Source organism: Sinocyclocheilus grahami, unplaced genomic scaffold (genome assembly GCF_001515645.1).
Source record: "Sinocyclocheilus grahami isolate Dianchi unplaced genomic scaffold, SAMN03320097.WGS_v1.1 scaffold552.1, whole genome shotgun sequence".
Classification (NCBI taxonomy): domain Eukaryota; kingdom Metazoa; phylum Chordata; class Actinopteri; order Cypriniformes; family Cyprinidae; genus Sinocyclocheilus; species Sinocyclocheilus grahami.
This window is the reverse complement of record NW_015505731.1, coordinates 203,047-219,479: the sequence shown is the minus strand read 5'-3', so window position 1 is coordinate 219,479 and position 16,433 is coordinate 203,047. Positions and strand designations below refer to the sequence as shown.

The 16,433-nt window shown below is 37.2% G+C and overlaps 1 protein-coding gene across 1 annotated transcript in view; it reads left to right on the top strand.

The window, feature by feature from the left end:
- Positions 1 to 415: 415 nt before the first annotated feature.
- The window catches only part of cpne5b (copine Vb), a 195,182-nt gene continuing 179,164 nt past the window's right edge, over positions 416 to 16,433 (top strand). The window contains exon 1 of the mRNA XM_016238961.1: positions 416 to 682. Coding sequence (XP_016094447.1) covers positions 573 to 682 — 110 coding nt within the window. The 5' untranslated portion in view covers positions 416 to 572. The remainder of the gene's footprint in view (positions 683 to 16,433) is intronic.

The following is a 16,433-nucleotide window of genomic DNA, read 5'->3' as shown; positions in this document are numbered from 1 at the left end:
GCTGGAGAGCGCAGTAGTACGCATGGGCGTGTTGGAGATAGTAGGGTAGGGCTGGAGAGCGCAGTAGTACGCATGGGCGTGTTGGAGATAGTAGGGTAGGGCTGGAGAGCGCAGTAGTACGCATGGGCGTGTTGGAGATAGTAGGGTAGGGCTGGAGAGCGCAGTAGTACGCATGGGCGTGTTGGAGATAGTAGGGTAGGGCTGGAGAGCGCAGGAGTACGCATGGGCGTGTTGGAGATAGTAGGGTAGGGCTGGAGAGCGCAGCAGTACGCATGGGCGTGTTGGAGATAGTAGGGTAGGGCTGGAGAGCGCTGGATGCTCTTAACGAGCGCACATGTAGAGCACTTGATGTGCAGAGATCTTTCTCTCTCTGGTGATGAACAGCAGCTGACCACCCGATTCTCCAGCACAGTTTTGAGAGACTTCCCCCCGACTTTAACCCCATTCAAGTTTCTTGAGTTGTAGGGGGGCTCTTCATTAATACCCTGGCCTTATTAACTCCGGGTTGGTCCGAGCGGGACCGTGAAAGCCTCCGCGGGGCTCCGTGGAACTGCCCCGAGCCGCGCGCTCTCATGGAGGGAGACATCATGGACAAACTCGGGGACATGGCTTCGGTCTATGAGTTCGACCCTCTGACGGGGAACATCCCCGCCACCAAAGTGGAGATCACAGTTTCGTGCAGGTAGGACAGATAAATAAATAAATACAATAAAAAATGCGCGTGCGTTTACGCCTCTGCCAGAATAAATCCTGATTCAGAATATATCAGCCTCGTTCATAGTGTTATTTAACCTAGAGAAGTTAACTGGAAACTTATAATTCTGTCGGGAATGGCACTCTAATGAATTGATTCTTTAGACGTTGCGTATAAATAGTAGAGCATAAAAACAAAAACGTATACATTTATAACACAGAAAACGTTACATGTCGTAGAGATTATTTGCATGCGTGTATATTTGTACTCGTTTGCAAAGGGATTTTTATGAATTAGGAAGTTTTTGGTTAGGGGTGGGGACAGTTGCCACTACCAGGCAACCAATGTATGCATGCATAAAACACAATGCTGCTTGTTTAAAGTGTTAAAACTGTTGCATAATTTCTCATTTACTGTACTGTATGCAGAGAATACGCATAAACCGGTATTGTGCATCTCGTTTGCCTCTCTTACTCTTACACACACAAGACTATTATATGGATTTCTTAATGCAAAAGTTCACAGTTGTGTGTTGTTGGTAAGGAATATGTGTAAATGCATGTGTTTTTCTGTGTGGAGATGCTAGAACATCTGTAGTGGATGCATAATATGCTCTGTTGCTCTGCTCTCATTGAACATTCTCGGCTTGATATTGTCACGGGCTACTTCTGCTTTAACTGATGCATTTTTGTTGTAATATTGTGTTGGGTGGTAATGGACTAACCGTATCTGGATTATGTAATCAGACTACAAACATCAAGTTGGTTATTTTAATTCATATTTTCCTGATGGTGTCCCTAAATTTTAAAAGCGCTGCCTGAGCCAGAGGTTGAAAGAAGTTCAGCGGACCTTCATGAGATTTTTGAAAGGGGAGCAGACAGACACAATCCCAGCAGCTACTTTAAAGATAGAGCTGTCTCGTTCCTCATTTGACTACATACAGAAATAACTTTCAAGGAGACGCATGGAAGATATCACTGAAATGCAGTCCTTGCCTTTCAAAAACAGCAAAAATATATCCCCATCGCAAACTTTCCTAGTTCAGTAGTCTAAATAGAATGAAAGGATGGCTATTTGGGATTATTATACAACATTTTGATGACAATTTTTTCATGCAGTGAAAAACAATAGTTTATAATAATACTATCTTGCAACATGAGTTTCTGTAATTTGTAATCAGCTGTACATTACATTTCAGAAGGCAACACTATATTCTTTAAGATTTTAACTGTAATCACAGCAGTAAAACTTCCTTCCAGTTTCTTGATTTGTAAATCCAGTATGAAGATTAGCCTAAAATTCAATATAAAAGAAAACTGACCAGCTATGAAATCGTGACTGATTCAAACATCCAAAATTTCACTCATACGCTCTTAAAAATAAAGGTGCTTCACGATGCCATAGAAGAACCTTTTTGTCTAAATGGTTCCATAAAGAACCTTTAACATCTGAAGAACCTTTCTGTTTCACAAAAGGTTCTTTGGGGCGAAAGAAGGTTCTTCAGATTATAAAAAGGTAAGAAAGAGATGTTCTTTAAAGAACCTTTGACTGAATGGTTCTTTGTGGAACCAAAAATGGTTCTTCTATGGCATCGCTTGAAGAATCTTTTGAAGCACCTTTATTTTAAGAGTGTATGAATATTTATTTTTGTGATCAAAAATGGCATTCTGGAAGTGGCAGTCTTTTGTTCACAAGTATAAAGGCATTATTTAAAAATGAAATCTGAATTCCATTGTACAAAAGAGATGATACATGAGTCAGATTCCAAAGAGATGATTAATTGCATTTAAAAGAAGACGAATCTTTGGATAAGTGAGGATGATTTGTCTTGATTTGAAGTTACTTGCAGATAAAGGAGAGTGAGAAGTCATTTGTTCACGGGTGATTTATAACTGCCTGCACCTGTGGACCGTTTTTCCTCAAAAGGTTCTTTGGGGCGAAAGAAGGTTCTTCAGATTATAAAAAGGTAAGAAAGAGATGTTCTTTAAAGAACCTTTGACTGAATGGTTCTTTGTGGAACCAAAAATGGTTCTTCTATGGCATCGCTTGAAGAATCTTTTGAAGCACCTTTATTTTAAGAGTGTATGAATATTTATTTTTGTGATCAAAAATGGCATTCTGGAAGTGGCAGTCTTTTGTTCACAAGTATAAAGGCATTATTTAAAAATGAAATCTGAATTCCATTGTACAAAAGAGATGATACATGAGTCAGATTCCAAAGAGATGATTAATTGCATTTAAAAGAAGACGAATCTCTGGATAAGTGCAATTATTTTGTGTGAGGATGATTTGTCTTGATTTGAAGTTACTTGCAGATAAAGGAGAGTGAGAAGTCATTTGTTCACGGGTGATTTATAACTGCCTGCACCTGTGGACCGTTTTTCCGGTCTACTCCAGCATGTATTGCTAACATGCCATTGATAAATAGTGGACAATATTGATTTGTTAAATCCTTTGAGGATGAACTGTGAGTGAAAATACCAATGAATAATAAGTGTGAAATCCTTTGGCTAATCTCCAATACTCTTCTATTATATGAGGCATACAAAAGCAGCATTTTCTTTTCTTTGAGAGCCTGGAGTTAGAACGAATGCCACGAAATAATGCTATTTCAGCTTTTATGCAATTATTTCAACATGCTTAATACAGCACATTATTCCACTGGTTTCATGAAACAGGAGCTTCATTTACCCTAGAGACTTCGATTGGCATTCCCGTCACATATAGAGCCGAGAGCTGTTGTCATAGAGTGACAAACAGAAGGATCAGCAGATTAAATCTATAATGGATTTCACTATGTTTCCATTCAAAGGTTCAGCCAAAAGACTCCATTACGTCGTGTGACGGTTATGTGGTTTGTAAGCTAAATGAAAACCCTCTGTAGTTTGGATCACATGGTGGTCTTTCAGTTGAACCTCTTTCATTATCAATGAGATGTTCTTCCAGTGCATATGTCATTATGATGACTGGACATGATATGGCAGTGGCTTCCCAAGCAATCCCTGTGCAAACAGGAGACTGTTACCATTTTTCTTCATTCAACATTCATGCCACGTTAACAATTCATTCGGTTACTTCTATAAATGTAAATATTAATGCTCCCCATAATCTAAAACACTCAACCCACCCACTTTCTGTATATATAACACATCCAAATCTCTAACTGGCACCAAGAAACACTTTGAGCTCATCATACAATCCATATATTTGTGTGATCAAGAGCGTTGCTTGCTTGTGAAGAGCATTTCATTTCTTAGTTTTCTTACTAGACTAACTAGACATGTCCTGATTTTAATCGCAAGCGTAAAACTTTTCAAAAGACGCTTGAAAGGGATGTGGCGCAAAGATCAAACTTTTGTGTTGATTTGTATTTGTGCTTTTGAGTGCCTTCAGAGAGACAAGGGGAACGCTGTGATGATTTTCAGGTGCACTCTGGGGTGTAGCCCCCCTTGCTTTGTTCTTTTATGGTTTGTAAATACTTTATCTGTAAAGTGTAAGATTCACTAGCATCTAAAGCGCACAGTCTACATTTGCCACCAGAGACCGCACCAGTTTTATTACCCAAGATCAACACAAACATACCTGCAATACGGTTCACAATGCAAAGAATCCCCTCTGCTTTCATATTCTCTGTGCATTAAGTGCATCATCCGGTGCACTTTTTCTTTTTGGAATTTTCAGTGTGAACGCACTACTCGCATTATTTATTCTACAGAACGTCATAGACTAGTGCGTAAGTACGTGATTTGGGACGCACCTTTGAAGTCCATAAAGTCTGCTGTGTTCCGCTTTATAATATTATATCATACAATACACTATATGATTTATAATATAATATAATATAATATAATATAATATAATATAATATATTATAATATTCCAAATTCAAAACATCTCCAAAAGGTGATTAAAAACATTAGAATATAATAGAACAGATTAGAATAGAATAGATCTTTTTTTTTTTACTATTTCCCCAACAAAATAGTGTTTTTTTTAAAGTTGCCAGCCAATGCCAGCATTTTTTATAATTTTCACAAAAGTTTAATGGCACCAAGAATATTCTGTTGTATGAATATCTGAACATGCAATATGTCAAAACAAACAACACACACAAAAAATATTGCTTCATGCAATCTTTTTTATCAACAGTTAAATGTGGGTACGTGTCATGAAAACAACAACAACAACAACAACAACAACATTTTGAATTAAAAGATGAGAAAATGGTGTTTGAAAATGGTGATCAAAACATAGATGGAGTCAGTTGCTTCCATCAACACATCCAAAGCTCACACGGTCCTATACCACTTCTTGGCTCGACATTTCATTCAGTGACGTTTTGATTTATGTGCTATTTAATGTTTGATGATTGCGTTATTTTACATATCCATCTGCTTACGGTATATACATGATTGCTCGTTTCTGTTTCATTTTAATGGTGTCAATCCAAATGTTCAATGCTCTTTCAGAAGATGTGTAACAGGGCCTTATACCGTACACCAGTGAAAACACAGAAAGACAGAAAATTCTATCAATGGCGGGAAAGCATTGTCTCATAAATGAAAAATTTTGTCAGTGGCGGGGAAAGAGTTAATAAACAGGAATTTGATTAAATGATGTCTTGCTATATAAAACATGAAAAACTCATGAAGTAACTAATATTTAGCTAATATTTCCATTAGGGATGCATCAATACAGTTAGCTAACGGTTCAATACAAACCATGGATTTCGGGTCGTTATTTGCGCTTTAAAATAAAACTCCTGTACACTAGAGGAAAACATGGATTATCATATGTCTACTTCAAATTTATTTTGGGAGAACTATTGTTTTTCCTATTTTTACCCAAAATAGGATGGAGTTGGCATTAGTTGAGCGCTATAAACATGTGCAGGTAATGTCTGTTTCATTCATACTGGAAGCCGGAGGGCGCTCTTGTGCAGAAACGCCACATATGCATCACAGAACTCATGGCGCTCCAGGAAATTCCTTATATGGACAAAGACATCCAGCTATTGCTGTAGCTGGATAAAAAGAAGAAAGAAGCGCTTTGAAAGTTAAAACACGAAGACAATAAACGCTCGCCTGTGACAGTATATGGTTTATCTGTGTTCTTCAAGCCATCTCGGGTATTTTCATAATAATCAAGTATATGTATAATCCATTGCTAATCGAGTCTTTAGTTAAGGGATAATGCATGGCTAGCTGTGCATTAAACCATTTTAATGCACAACTTGGAGGCCAAGAACCATCTGACGAGAAGTGCATTAAAATTGTTTAATGCACAGATAGCCATGCATTATCCCACTTATACCATGGTCATTTGCCAACATTGACAAGTTAAAGCTGTTAATGTTGTTTGCAGCGCAATATTTGACTGGAAGGGTAAAAATGACGGTTATTTTCATCAGTTACAGATCGTTAGCACTAGCATTCTGCCCTCTTCAAATCAGACACAGAGATGGAAAAGTGTGGTAAGATCACATTTATTTGAATGAATAATAGCATTTTTATCAATCAAGTGAGAGAGAGAGAGAGAGAGAGAGAGAGATGACAGTTGTGTGAGCCTACCTGCGTCTGCATGTCTCTCTAAACAAGCTGTACTTCAAAAACAGTGATTTTACCACCTCATTGCTGAGGAATATAAAATAGCGATCTAGTATCTAGGCTATTTTATTAATAAAAGTTGCGGGGCAGCGCTGACAACAAGATCCTGTGTGTGTGCAGCGCAATGCAATCTCCTCTCTCTCTCTCTCTCTCTCTGTGTGTGTGTGTGTGTTCGAGTGATGTGTGTGGATTTGTGTGCATCAATTAAAGCAGCGTATTAATATAGAACGGTGATTAAACTGACTTGGAACTACTTGTGCATTAAACGGTTTTAATGCATACCTTTCAGCCAATCAGAATCCAGTATTCAGACAGACCATGGTATAATACAGTATAGAATATATTTTCTGCCCCATTCTGTGATAAGACGCCACATCAGGTGACAAAATGAAGTTATTTCAAATACTTGACTGATGTTATGGAGTGAAAACATGTTATAATGTTCTCTTGTACAACAGAAATGCTTTAAAGGGGTCATATGATGCGATTTCAAGTTTTCCTTTCTCTTTGGAGTGTTACAAGCTCTTGGTGCATAAAGAAGATCTGTAAAGTTGCAAAGACTAAAGTGTTTATCTGTGTTCTTCAAGCCATCTCGGGTATTTTCATAATAATCAAGTATATGTATAATCCATTGCTAATCGAGTCTTTAGTTAAGGGATAATGCATGGCTAGCTGTGCATTAAACCATTTTAATGCACAACTTGGAGGCCAAGAACCACCTGACGAGAAGTGCATTCAAATTGTTTAATGCACAGATAGCCATGCATTATCCCACTTATACCATGGTCATTTGCCAACATTGACAAGTTAAAGCTGTTAATGTTGTTTGCAGCGCAATATTTGACTGGAAGGGTAAAAATGACGGTTATTTTCATCAGTTACAGATCGTTAGCACTAGCATTCTGCCCTCTTCAAATCAGACACAGAGATGGAAAAGTGTGGTAAGATCACATTTATTTGAATGAATAATAGCATTTTTATCAATCAAGTGAGAGAGAGAGAGAGAGAGAGAGAGAGAGATGACAGTTGTGTGAGCCTACCTGCGTCTGCATGTCTCTCTAAACAAGCTGTACTTCAAAAACAGTGATTTTACCACCTCATTGCTGAGGAATATAATATAGCGATCTAGTATCTAGGCTATTTTATTAATAAAAGTTGCGGGGCAGCACTGACAACAAGATCATTCATACTGGAAGCCGGAGGGCGCTCTTGTGCAGAAACGCCACATATGCATCACAGAACTCATGGCGCTCCAGGAAATTCCTTATATGGACAAAGACATCCAGCTATTGCTGTAGCTGGATAAAAAGAAGAAAGAAGCGCTTTGAAAGTTAAAACACGAAGACAATAAACGCTCGCCTGTGACAGTATATGGTTTATCTGTGTTCTTCAAGCCATCTCGGGTATTTTCATAATAATCAAGTATATGTATAATCCATTGCTAATCGAGTCTTTAGTTAAGGGATAATGCATGGCTAGCTGTGCATTAAACCATTTTAATGCACAACTTGGAGGCCAAGAACCACCTGACGAGAAGTGCATTCAAATTGTTTAATGCACAGATAGCCATGCATTATCCCACTTATACCATGGTCATTTGCCAACATTGACAAGTTAAAGCTGTTAATGTTGTTTGCAGCGCAATATTTGACTGGAAGGGTAAAAATGACGGTTATTTTCATCAGTTACAGATCGTTAGCACTAGCATTCTGCCCTCTTCAAATCAGACACAGAGATGGAAAAGTGTGGTAAGATCACATTTATTTGAATGAATAATAGCATTTTTATCAATCAAGTGAGAGAGAGAGAGAGAGAGAGAGAGAGAGAGAGAAAGAGATGACAGTTGTGTGAGCCTACCTGCGTCTGCATGTCTCTCTAAACAAGCTGTACTTCAAAAACAGTGATTTTACCACCTCATTGCTGAGGAATATAAAATAGCGATCTAGTATCTAGGCTATTTTATTAATAAAAGTTGCGGGGCAGCGCTGACAACAAGATCCTGTGTGTGTGCAGCGCAATGCAATCTCCTCTCTCTCTCTCTCTCTCTCTGTGTGTGTGTGTGTGTGTGTTCGAGTGATGTGTGTGGATTTGTGTGCATCAATTAAAGCAGCGTATTAATATAGAACGGTGATTAAACTGACTTGGAACTACTTGTGCATTAAACGGTTTTAATGCATACCTTTCAGCCAATCAGAATCCAGTATTCAGACAGACCATGGTATAATACAGTATAGAATATATTTTCTGCCCCATTCTGTGATAAGACGCCACATCAGGTGACAAAATGAAGTTATTTCAAATACTTGACTGATGTTATGGAGTGAAAACATGTTATAATGTTCTCTTGTACAACAGAAATGCTTTAAAGGGGTCATATGATGCGATTTCAAGTTTTCCTTTCTCTTTGGAGTGTTACAAGCTCTTGGTGCATAAAGAAGATCTGTAAAGTTGCAAAGACTAAAGTCTCAAATCCAAAGAGATATTCTTTATAAAAGTTAAGAGTCAGCCACACCTACCTAAAACGGCTCGTTCTAACACGCCCCCACATGTCTACATCACTATGTGGAAACATTAGCATAATGCCGCCCCAAATGTGCAAGCAAAGAAAGAAGGCATGGCTTCAGGAACAACAGTAGTGTTGATGCAGCATCCTCTTTTCTGATCATTTGGAATGAGGATAAAAAGACAAAAAACAAAACAAAAAAAACATGCAAATAAGTTCAAACATCCATTCACTATCTATTATTTCCTGAATATTACTAATGAACTGATCAAAAAGTAGGCTACTGTTCACATGTTTTACTACTATATAGTATAGTAATAATTTAGTACTTTTTCCTGTTTTATTGTTGGTTTACTCTTTTCTGATCATTTGGAATGAGGATAAAAAGACAAAAAAAAACATGCAAATAAGTTCAAACATCAACTCGATATCTATTATTTCCTGAATATTACTGATGAACAGATCAAAAAGTAGGCTACTGTTCACATGCGTTTTACTACTATATAGTATAGTAATATAGTAATAATTTAGTACTTTCTCCTGTTTTATTGTTGGTTTCCTCTTTTCTGATCATTTGGAATGAGGATAAAAAGACAAAAACAAAAACATTCAAATAAGTTCAAACATTAATTCAATATTAATTTTTTTCAGAATATTATGACATTCAAGAGGGTATGTCTCCCTGATGACGTCATAATATGCAAATTAGACGAGTATATTTACACCCCACATAAACGTTCGGTCATGCCCAACATTTTTCTAATTTACATTAGATCTCTATCTTTAAGCACTTTCAAGCCACAAGCTTTTGAAATCTTGATGTCAAAATCCAGCATTTTTCCAAAAAACCCTGGCGCCTAAAGGGTTAAAAATCTTTGTTTGTGTTCTACTGTAGAAACAAAGTCACCTACATCTTGGATGCACTGGGGGTAAGCAGATAAACATCAAATTTTCATTTTTGGGTGAACGATCCCTTTAATGTCTATGGTGGTTATTGACCTGATCAGACGTGAAAATATGTTGTGGCACTATCGTGCAGTCTGTATGACAATTTTTTGCAAACATTTCTTTGAATAATATGAACGTAAATATGAACTCACGGTTGAATGTAACATAAAACAAATGATTACTTTTCATTAAAATCTTTATTAATGCCAATAATGCTTACATTCATGTGTCTTTTTTTTTTTGCTCGGGCAGCCATGTTGCTGCGGTAGCCGGTTTACGCTGAGATAATTCATACTCCTTAGTTTGAAGTGTGGTCCTAAAAATCTACGTTTGAAGGGCTATCTGGCCCTTCCCCTTACCCCTACCCCTCCAACCAAAAGAGAATTGAGACACCTCTACGCCTTCACGTGAACGAGCAAAACAGAGGGGTAGGGGAAAGGGAAGAATTTCTAGGTCTAATTCTAGTTGGGAAGTAATCATTTTGAACTATTTGCAAATCATTTTAAAATATGCACACATTCACTCTTACTTGTATGCCTAATAAGTCGAAAAGCAAAACATTTATTTTCTCATCACATCCAGTTAAAAAATTGCATGAATCATATAAATTATACAAAATTTTCAATTTGAAACAGCAAAATTTGAGTAGTTTGCATCACTGGATGTTACCGTCGAATAGTAAATATTTTGCTACTTCACTCATTAAAATGGTGTTTAAAGCTGAAAAAACACGCTCTCCTTCTCTGAACCGCCAACCCCGTGCACTTTGTCCAATAAGTAGGCTTCATCCCCTCAGATGGCAAGAACTGGATGAAATGAACAAACCTTATTGGCTGGTTTCTAGGATTGGGAAACAAATACTGTACATTCTTGTGTCGTCCAATACGTAATGAGTGAATCTTATGAGCTGGTTCTTTAGTGAATCAAAAATATACAGTGTGACCATTATAGCCTAACTCCTGAACAAACGACTCTTATGAATGGTTATTCTTAGTGAATCAATCAGCTTACAACTTAATCTTAGCTATGTTGTACTTATCCTGTGAAACTACAGTTTGACAAAACAGCTCAAACCCGCTTGTAAGGAAGTTAAAATAGCATGGTTACATCAACAAATTCATTTTTATATCACTTTTGCATTTAATATCGGGTAGGTTTTTGTGTTGGGTTTGGTGTAGGGGGGTATTTGCAGCACGAGCGACTCTCCTGGACATTTTAATTCTGAACTGCCGCAATACATACCTGAAGCAACGTAATAAAATAATATGGTTTAGTAATTAAAATCATTTAATTATTGTCCGTGCAGAGGCTATTCCGTTTTATTGATCTATGGCGCATTCATTTTGATTCTTTACACGTGTAATGACACGTTTGCATTATTTATGCATTATTTTATATATTTGTAAGACTTTTTTATGACTAAATTTGGTAATGGGAGAGTAAAATTATTTTTAAAACGTACACCGTTCAAACTAGGCTGCTTAGTGTTTGGGATGTGGCTTTTAATGATGAGACCTTTTTTGTAATCAGGCTCTCAAAAAATATATAACAATTTGGACATAGATTTATCGGCCAACATATCGGTTATCGGCTTTCAAAAATAAAGAATAATCGGTTATCGGTATCGGCCAAAATTTTCATATCGGTGCATCCCTAATATCCACTCATTGGATGTTTCACTTTGAAACTGCCTTGAAACGTGCAGCAAGTTATGTAATATCGGTCTTGCAGAAATTTCACCACAAGTACGTATTCCAATGAGCCTGGATTGTAAAAAGTTTTTATTGCAGTATTACCAACCTAATCTCATGATGAAAACGTACCTGTGGGAACTTTTTCGCAAAACGCGAAATACGTACCAATAAGTACATATCACGGCAGTTTCCAACAGAAATAAACACTAGAGGTGGTAAAACAGCAAACACTTGTAATCATTTTCGTACACAGTTATGATTACAGCTCTATATGTTTTGCTTTTCGGACATGACAAGCTTGCTCGGTAGCTCAGCCGGCACGGAATTAGACTTCGGATGCAGAATCCTTGGGTACGAATACCGTGAAAAGCATGACTCACAATGAAAGAGCTGAAAAACAAGCTAAAGTGGCATGCTTGCGATTGCATTTTTAAGTCACATTCTCTTTTGTTCATACTATTGGGTAAGTTTAGGTGTAGTGCAGATGGTACATTATTTTAAAACGTTACGGCGCATTAGAACTATAGCGCCATTCAGCAGACTTTTCAAGTCAGAACCGGGTGACACATACAAAACCAGCGTCACATAAAATGTACCATATGTATGTTCATCTTTTCCAGGGGAAAAAAACTAAACACTCTTTTACCACCAATCAATGGACATTTCACATCGAATATGTCACAAAACATACATGGTGCTATGCATTTTGCGTCTTTCAAAAAAATTCCCACAGGTACGTTTTAGTAATGAGATCAGGCTCAGTATTACAGTACAACAGCGATAATCCAACACTGAGCACGTTTACATGCACACCAGTAAGCTGATAACTCACAAATATCAGCTTATTAAAATAACCAGTTTTCCCCATTTACATGCACATCAGTAACCTGACAACGCAAGTAAGCAGCGTTTTACATGACTTTCCCTTAAGTGACGTCAAAATACAATCATCTGCGTATCTGACTCGGAGTATTCCATATATTGTCGGTTGGGATGTTAAAGAAAGCTTGCGACATGTCAGCGCGAATCTTACGGCTCATATATTATCCTCCCATGTAGTTATAATGCAGCGTTTTGACTGAACCACTTCTACTTCTGCTGCACGAGATGAGAACACTTTTATCATTTTCTGAGCCATGAAAGAGTCTGCTTTTGTGATATATTTCCTTCTTTACTGCAAAACGTTGCTCTGTCTAGATGCGCTTAAATCTGCACTAAGGATGTGTTTCTGTCACGTATCACACATACGCACTTCAATAAGCCGACAGAAAGTGGGTTATTGTGTTTACATGCTGCGCAAAATCAGGGTAAGAGGCAAAAAAACTACCTGTGTCGACTGGTTTATGCTTATACCGTTTATGACTTTACTCTGATAAAAGAAAATGGGTTACCACGTTTACATGACCACGTGCGTTTTTGGCTTATTAAGCATAATCGGCTTAAGAACGTGCATGTAAACGCGCTCACTGTGAGGAAAAACTGGTATCTAGATTTGTCAAAAAGTTTGGACATACTAACTTCTTTGATGTGTCTTTGTAACCTGAAAGGCATAATTCAGCAAAAATTAAGATTCTATCATCATTTACTCACCCTCATGTCCTTCCAAACGGCATAGACTTTCTTTCCTCTGTGGAAAAAGCAAAGATATTTTGAGAAATGTTTTGTGGTTTTGGCCATACAATAGAAATCAATGGTCACCAAAACTGTTAGGTTATCAAAATGTCTTCTTTTCTGTGTGTTCAGCAGAAGAAAGAATGTCATACAAGTTTGAAACAACATGAGGGTTATTATTAATGATGTCAGAATGTTAATTTTTGGGTTAACTGTCCCTTTACGTGAAGACTGCTGTTATAAAACTTTGTGTACCAATCTAAAATGACCTATAGTGTTATCATAGATTTCAGGTTCACGTACTGCAAACCATAGTGTTGGCTTAAACTTGCTTCCTGTCTAAGTAGGTGGTTTTTGGCCAGAATAACCTGCAGTGTGGATCAGACCTTATGCCAGAGAATATAGTTTTAATGACTTTTGAACTTCCAGGCATAGTCTGTGCTTATCACTCTTAATCGCTAATGGCTCTTTGATGTGCATCATTAATTTGTGACAAACACGAGTCGCTCTTTCAATAATCTTTCTGTTTCTCTGCTATCCAATTGGCTTTTAATGCACTTCCTCCGTTCCATCTGGCTTTGACTCATGTGCAGAATCTCTTCCTTTCTCTGTCAAAAAAAGGATCTGCCTCCTGTTCTTTGTGGCTAAATTGACCAAACGCGACTGGCCGTGTGGACTCTTTCTCGAGCTGATAAATGCTCCGGGCCGAGCGAGAAGACTGTGAAACTGAAAGGAATGCCAACTGTGGTGGGAGAATTGGATGTGTGTGGGACAGTGGGACACCCCTGTGCTTCTGTCTGTCTCATCACAGTCTCACACACACAGACACACACCTGACTGAGAGGTAGTGGAGCGTAGAGGGACCTGGTTACATATGCAGACTGCCTCAAGACCACCAAAGAGACAGGTCGGGTCTGGAATACAAGAAGGATTGTCTCATAATGAGTCTCAGAAGTTATAATTACTATAAATTACTGGTGGATGAAAGAGTTTGACACCATTGGGTTTAAAACTAGTGATGTTGTTCAGCTGATTTAAACTTAGTGAAAGTATTTCAGCGTTTTGTAGGGTTGTTGTAGGGTTGTTAATTTAATGTCCTCTTTTAAAATAAATTGATGAATTATATTAATGTATTATTTAAATATATATAAAAATAAATACAATAAAATAAAACAATAAAAAACTAACCGTATATTGACCTGTTCATACATTAAGTATAAAGAATCTTTTCTATACTATTAGAGCTAATCAACTACCACCTAAATTATATATATATATATATATATATAAAGAGTTTGGTTCCAAAATGCTATAAATCCATTTTGATTAATTTGAGTAAAAATGTGTTTTCTTGTGAAAGTGGCAAGATGAAAACCACTGTTTTCTGTTTCAAACTTTCACATAGCATCTTTAGGTTATAATAACATAAAAAATTCAAATCCAGATTTAGATTTTCAAAGATTTGTTATAAAAACTATTATTAGATTGAATTGATTATTTTTCCCCCAAAATGCAATAAAACCATTGACTCAATATAAAAGTTATTTTTCATATTGAAACTGTTGAAAATTCACAACAAAGTAAGTTGATCCACATATGACAGCCTCTGAACTTGGTCAATACTATTCTTATTAATAGCTTACGTTTCTTCCCCACCGCAGAAACCACCACAGGTTCATCAATGCCGTCAAAATTATTCATTTTTTTGTTTGTTTGTTGATTACAAAGTACAAAGTAGATGAGGAAAACTAGGATGCCGGGTGTATTGAAAGAGCCGTTAATGTTTACAATGCATGGAATGGTGCGCTGTAATTGGTTGAACAGATGTATCGCATTCTGCAGAGAAGGGAGACTGGCGTTTGTCGCGGTTTGGAAAGATAGCGAGAAAACATGACAGAATAACACAGCGGATATCGCATTTTGTGTAAAATTAAAAATTGACTTTTCAACACCTACCAGATACAATACTGATTTTGGCGGGAACTCAATAAAAAAAAAGGCATTTATTGCATTTTGGAACCAAACTCTTCATATATATATATATATATATACACAACAGTTATTTCTGGTCTGCGAATCTGATTGGCTGATTGTGTTGATATTAGAGTCCAACAGAACTCCAACAGCCATTTCACCGTTAGTATCACTCCGCTTGCCGAAGTTGCCGTATTTCTAACAGCGAGTGTCATGGCAAACGCCCAAATCCACTATAATTTTAAAGATAACACTGTTTTGTGTTACCGAATGTAGTTTTAAGAGCTTTTTAGGCAAGCATGTACTTGTTTGGACTTCAAATATGCGGTTTGTTAATAAAGATAATGTCTATTTGAAAATTTGCTTCAACGTTTTCAGAGATGTGAGATCCAGGGCTCACAAACCCGCGCTCATAAACCCGCCAAGAGCAGCCTCACCTTGGCCAGTTCTATTAAAATTTGCCGCTGGCTCTGATGTCTTTGGTCTCAGGAATCTATTATTTGTTTTAGCAAATAGTTTTGGCAAAATCTCATCATGTTTATGTAACTTCAATGCTGTATATCAGAGCGCTGCCTTTGTACTTTTGACTGAATTGCCTAGTAACTTTTATGATGGCTGTTGTTGTTGTTTATTAAATATTATTATACAATAAATAATATTTTATATAAATAATAGTATTTAGTATTAGGAAACAGTGTGTGTGTGTGTGTGTGTGTGTGTGTGTGTTTGTGATGGTGATTTTGTTACCTTGTTCTGCCATTAGATGGTGACAAGAGACTATTTTACGAGTCAGCAGTGAAGACTTTTAAGTTGAAAAATACTAAAGTGTAGTTCTGAACAAGGAATTCATTTTTTTGTTTCAAAACCAGATTGTACGCAGCCAACAAATGCACCATAACAGACGAAAGGATAGTACGAGCCTATCGGACGTTCAAGCAAATGTTTTATTGTGAATATGAGATTGAGCTGAAGAATGAATGCTGTATCAGATGCAGGTAATCACGATCTCCCAGTCAATCTCTCTATACATAATACACTGCTTTTACTACAGTAATAAAATAAGCTTTTAATGAAGCAACCTATACGTTCCTTCGTTACTAGTTCTAAAGTGACGTTTTGGAATTAGTAACGGAGGCTTGGGCTCAGCTGTTCAAATGTCAAACTTAGATTTGAGTTCGTGGCGGAAGGAAGTAGTTCTGGACAAAAAAGTGCTTTTAAAGACACTCCACTGTTATTTTTTTATGTATTTACACACTCGTGCCGTCGAGCTGTTGTATATATGAGCAATATCACACTTGTAGACATGAGATATGGCTGTATATCGGCACGCTGTGATTACTTACTGAATCACAGCCATGCTGATATACAGCCATATGTGTGATATTGCTCATATATATATATAT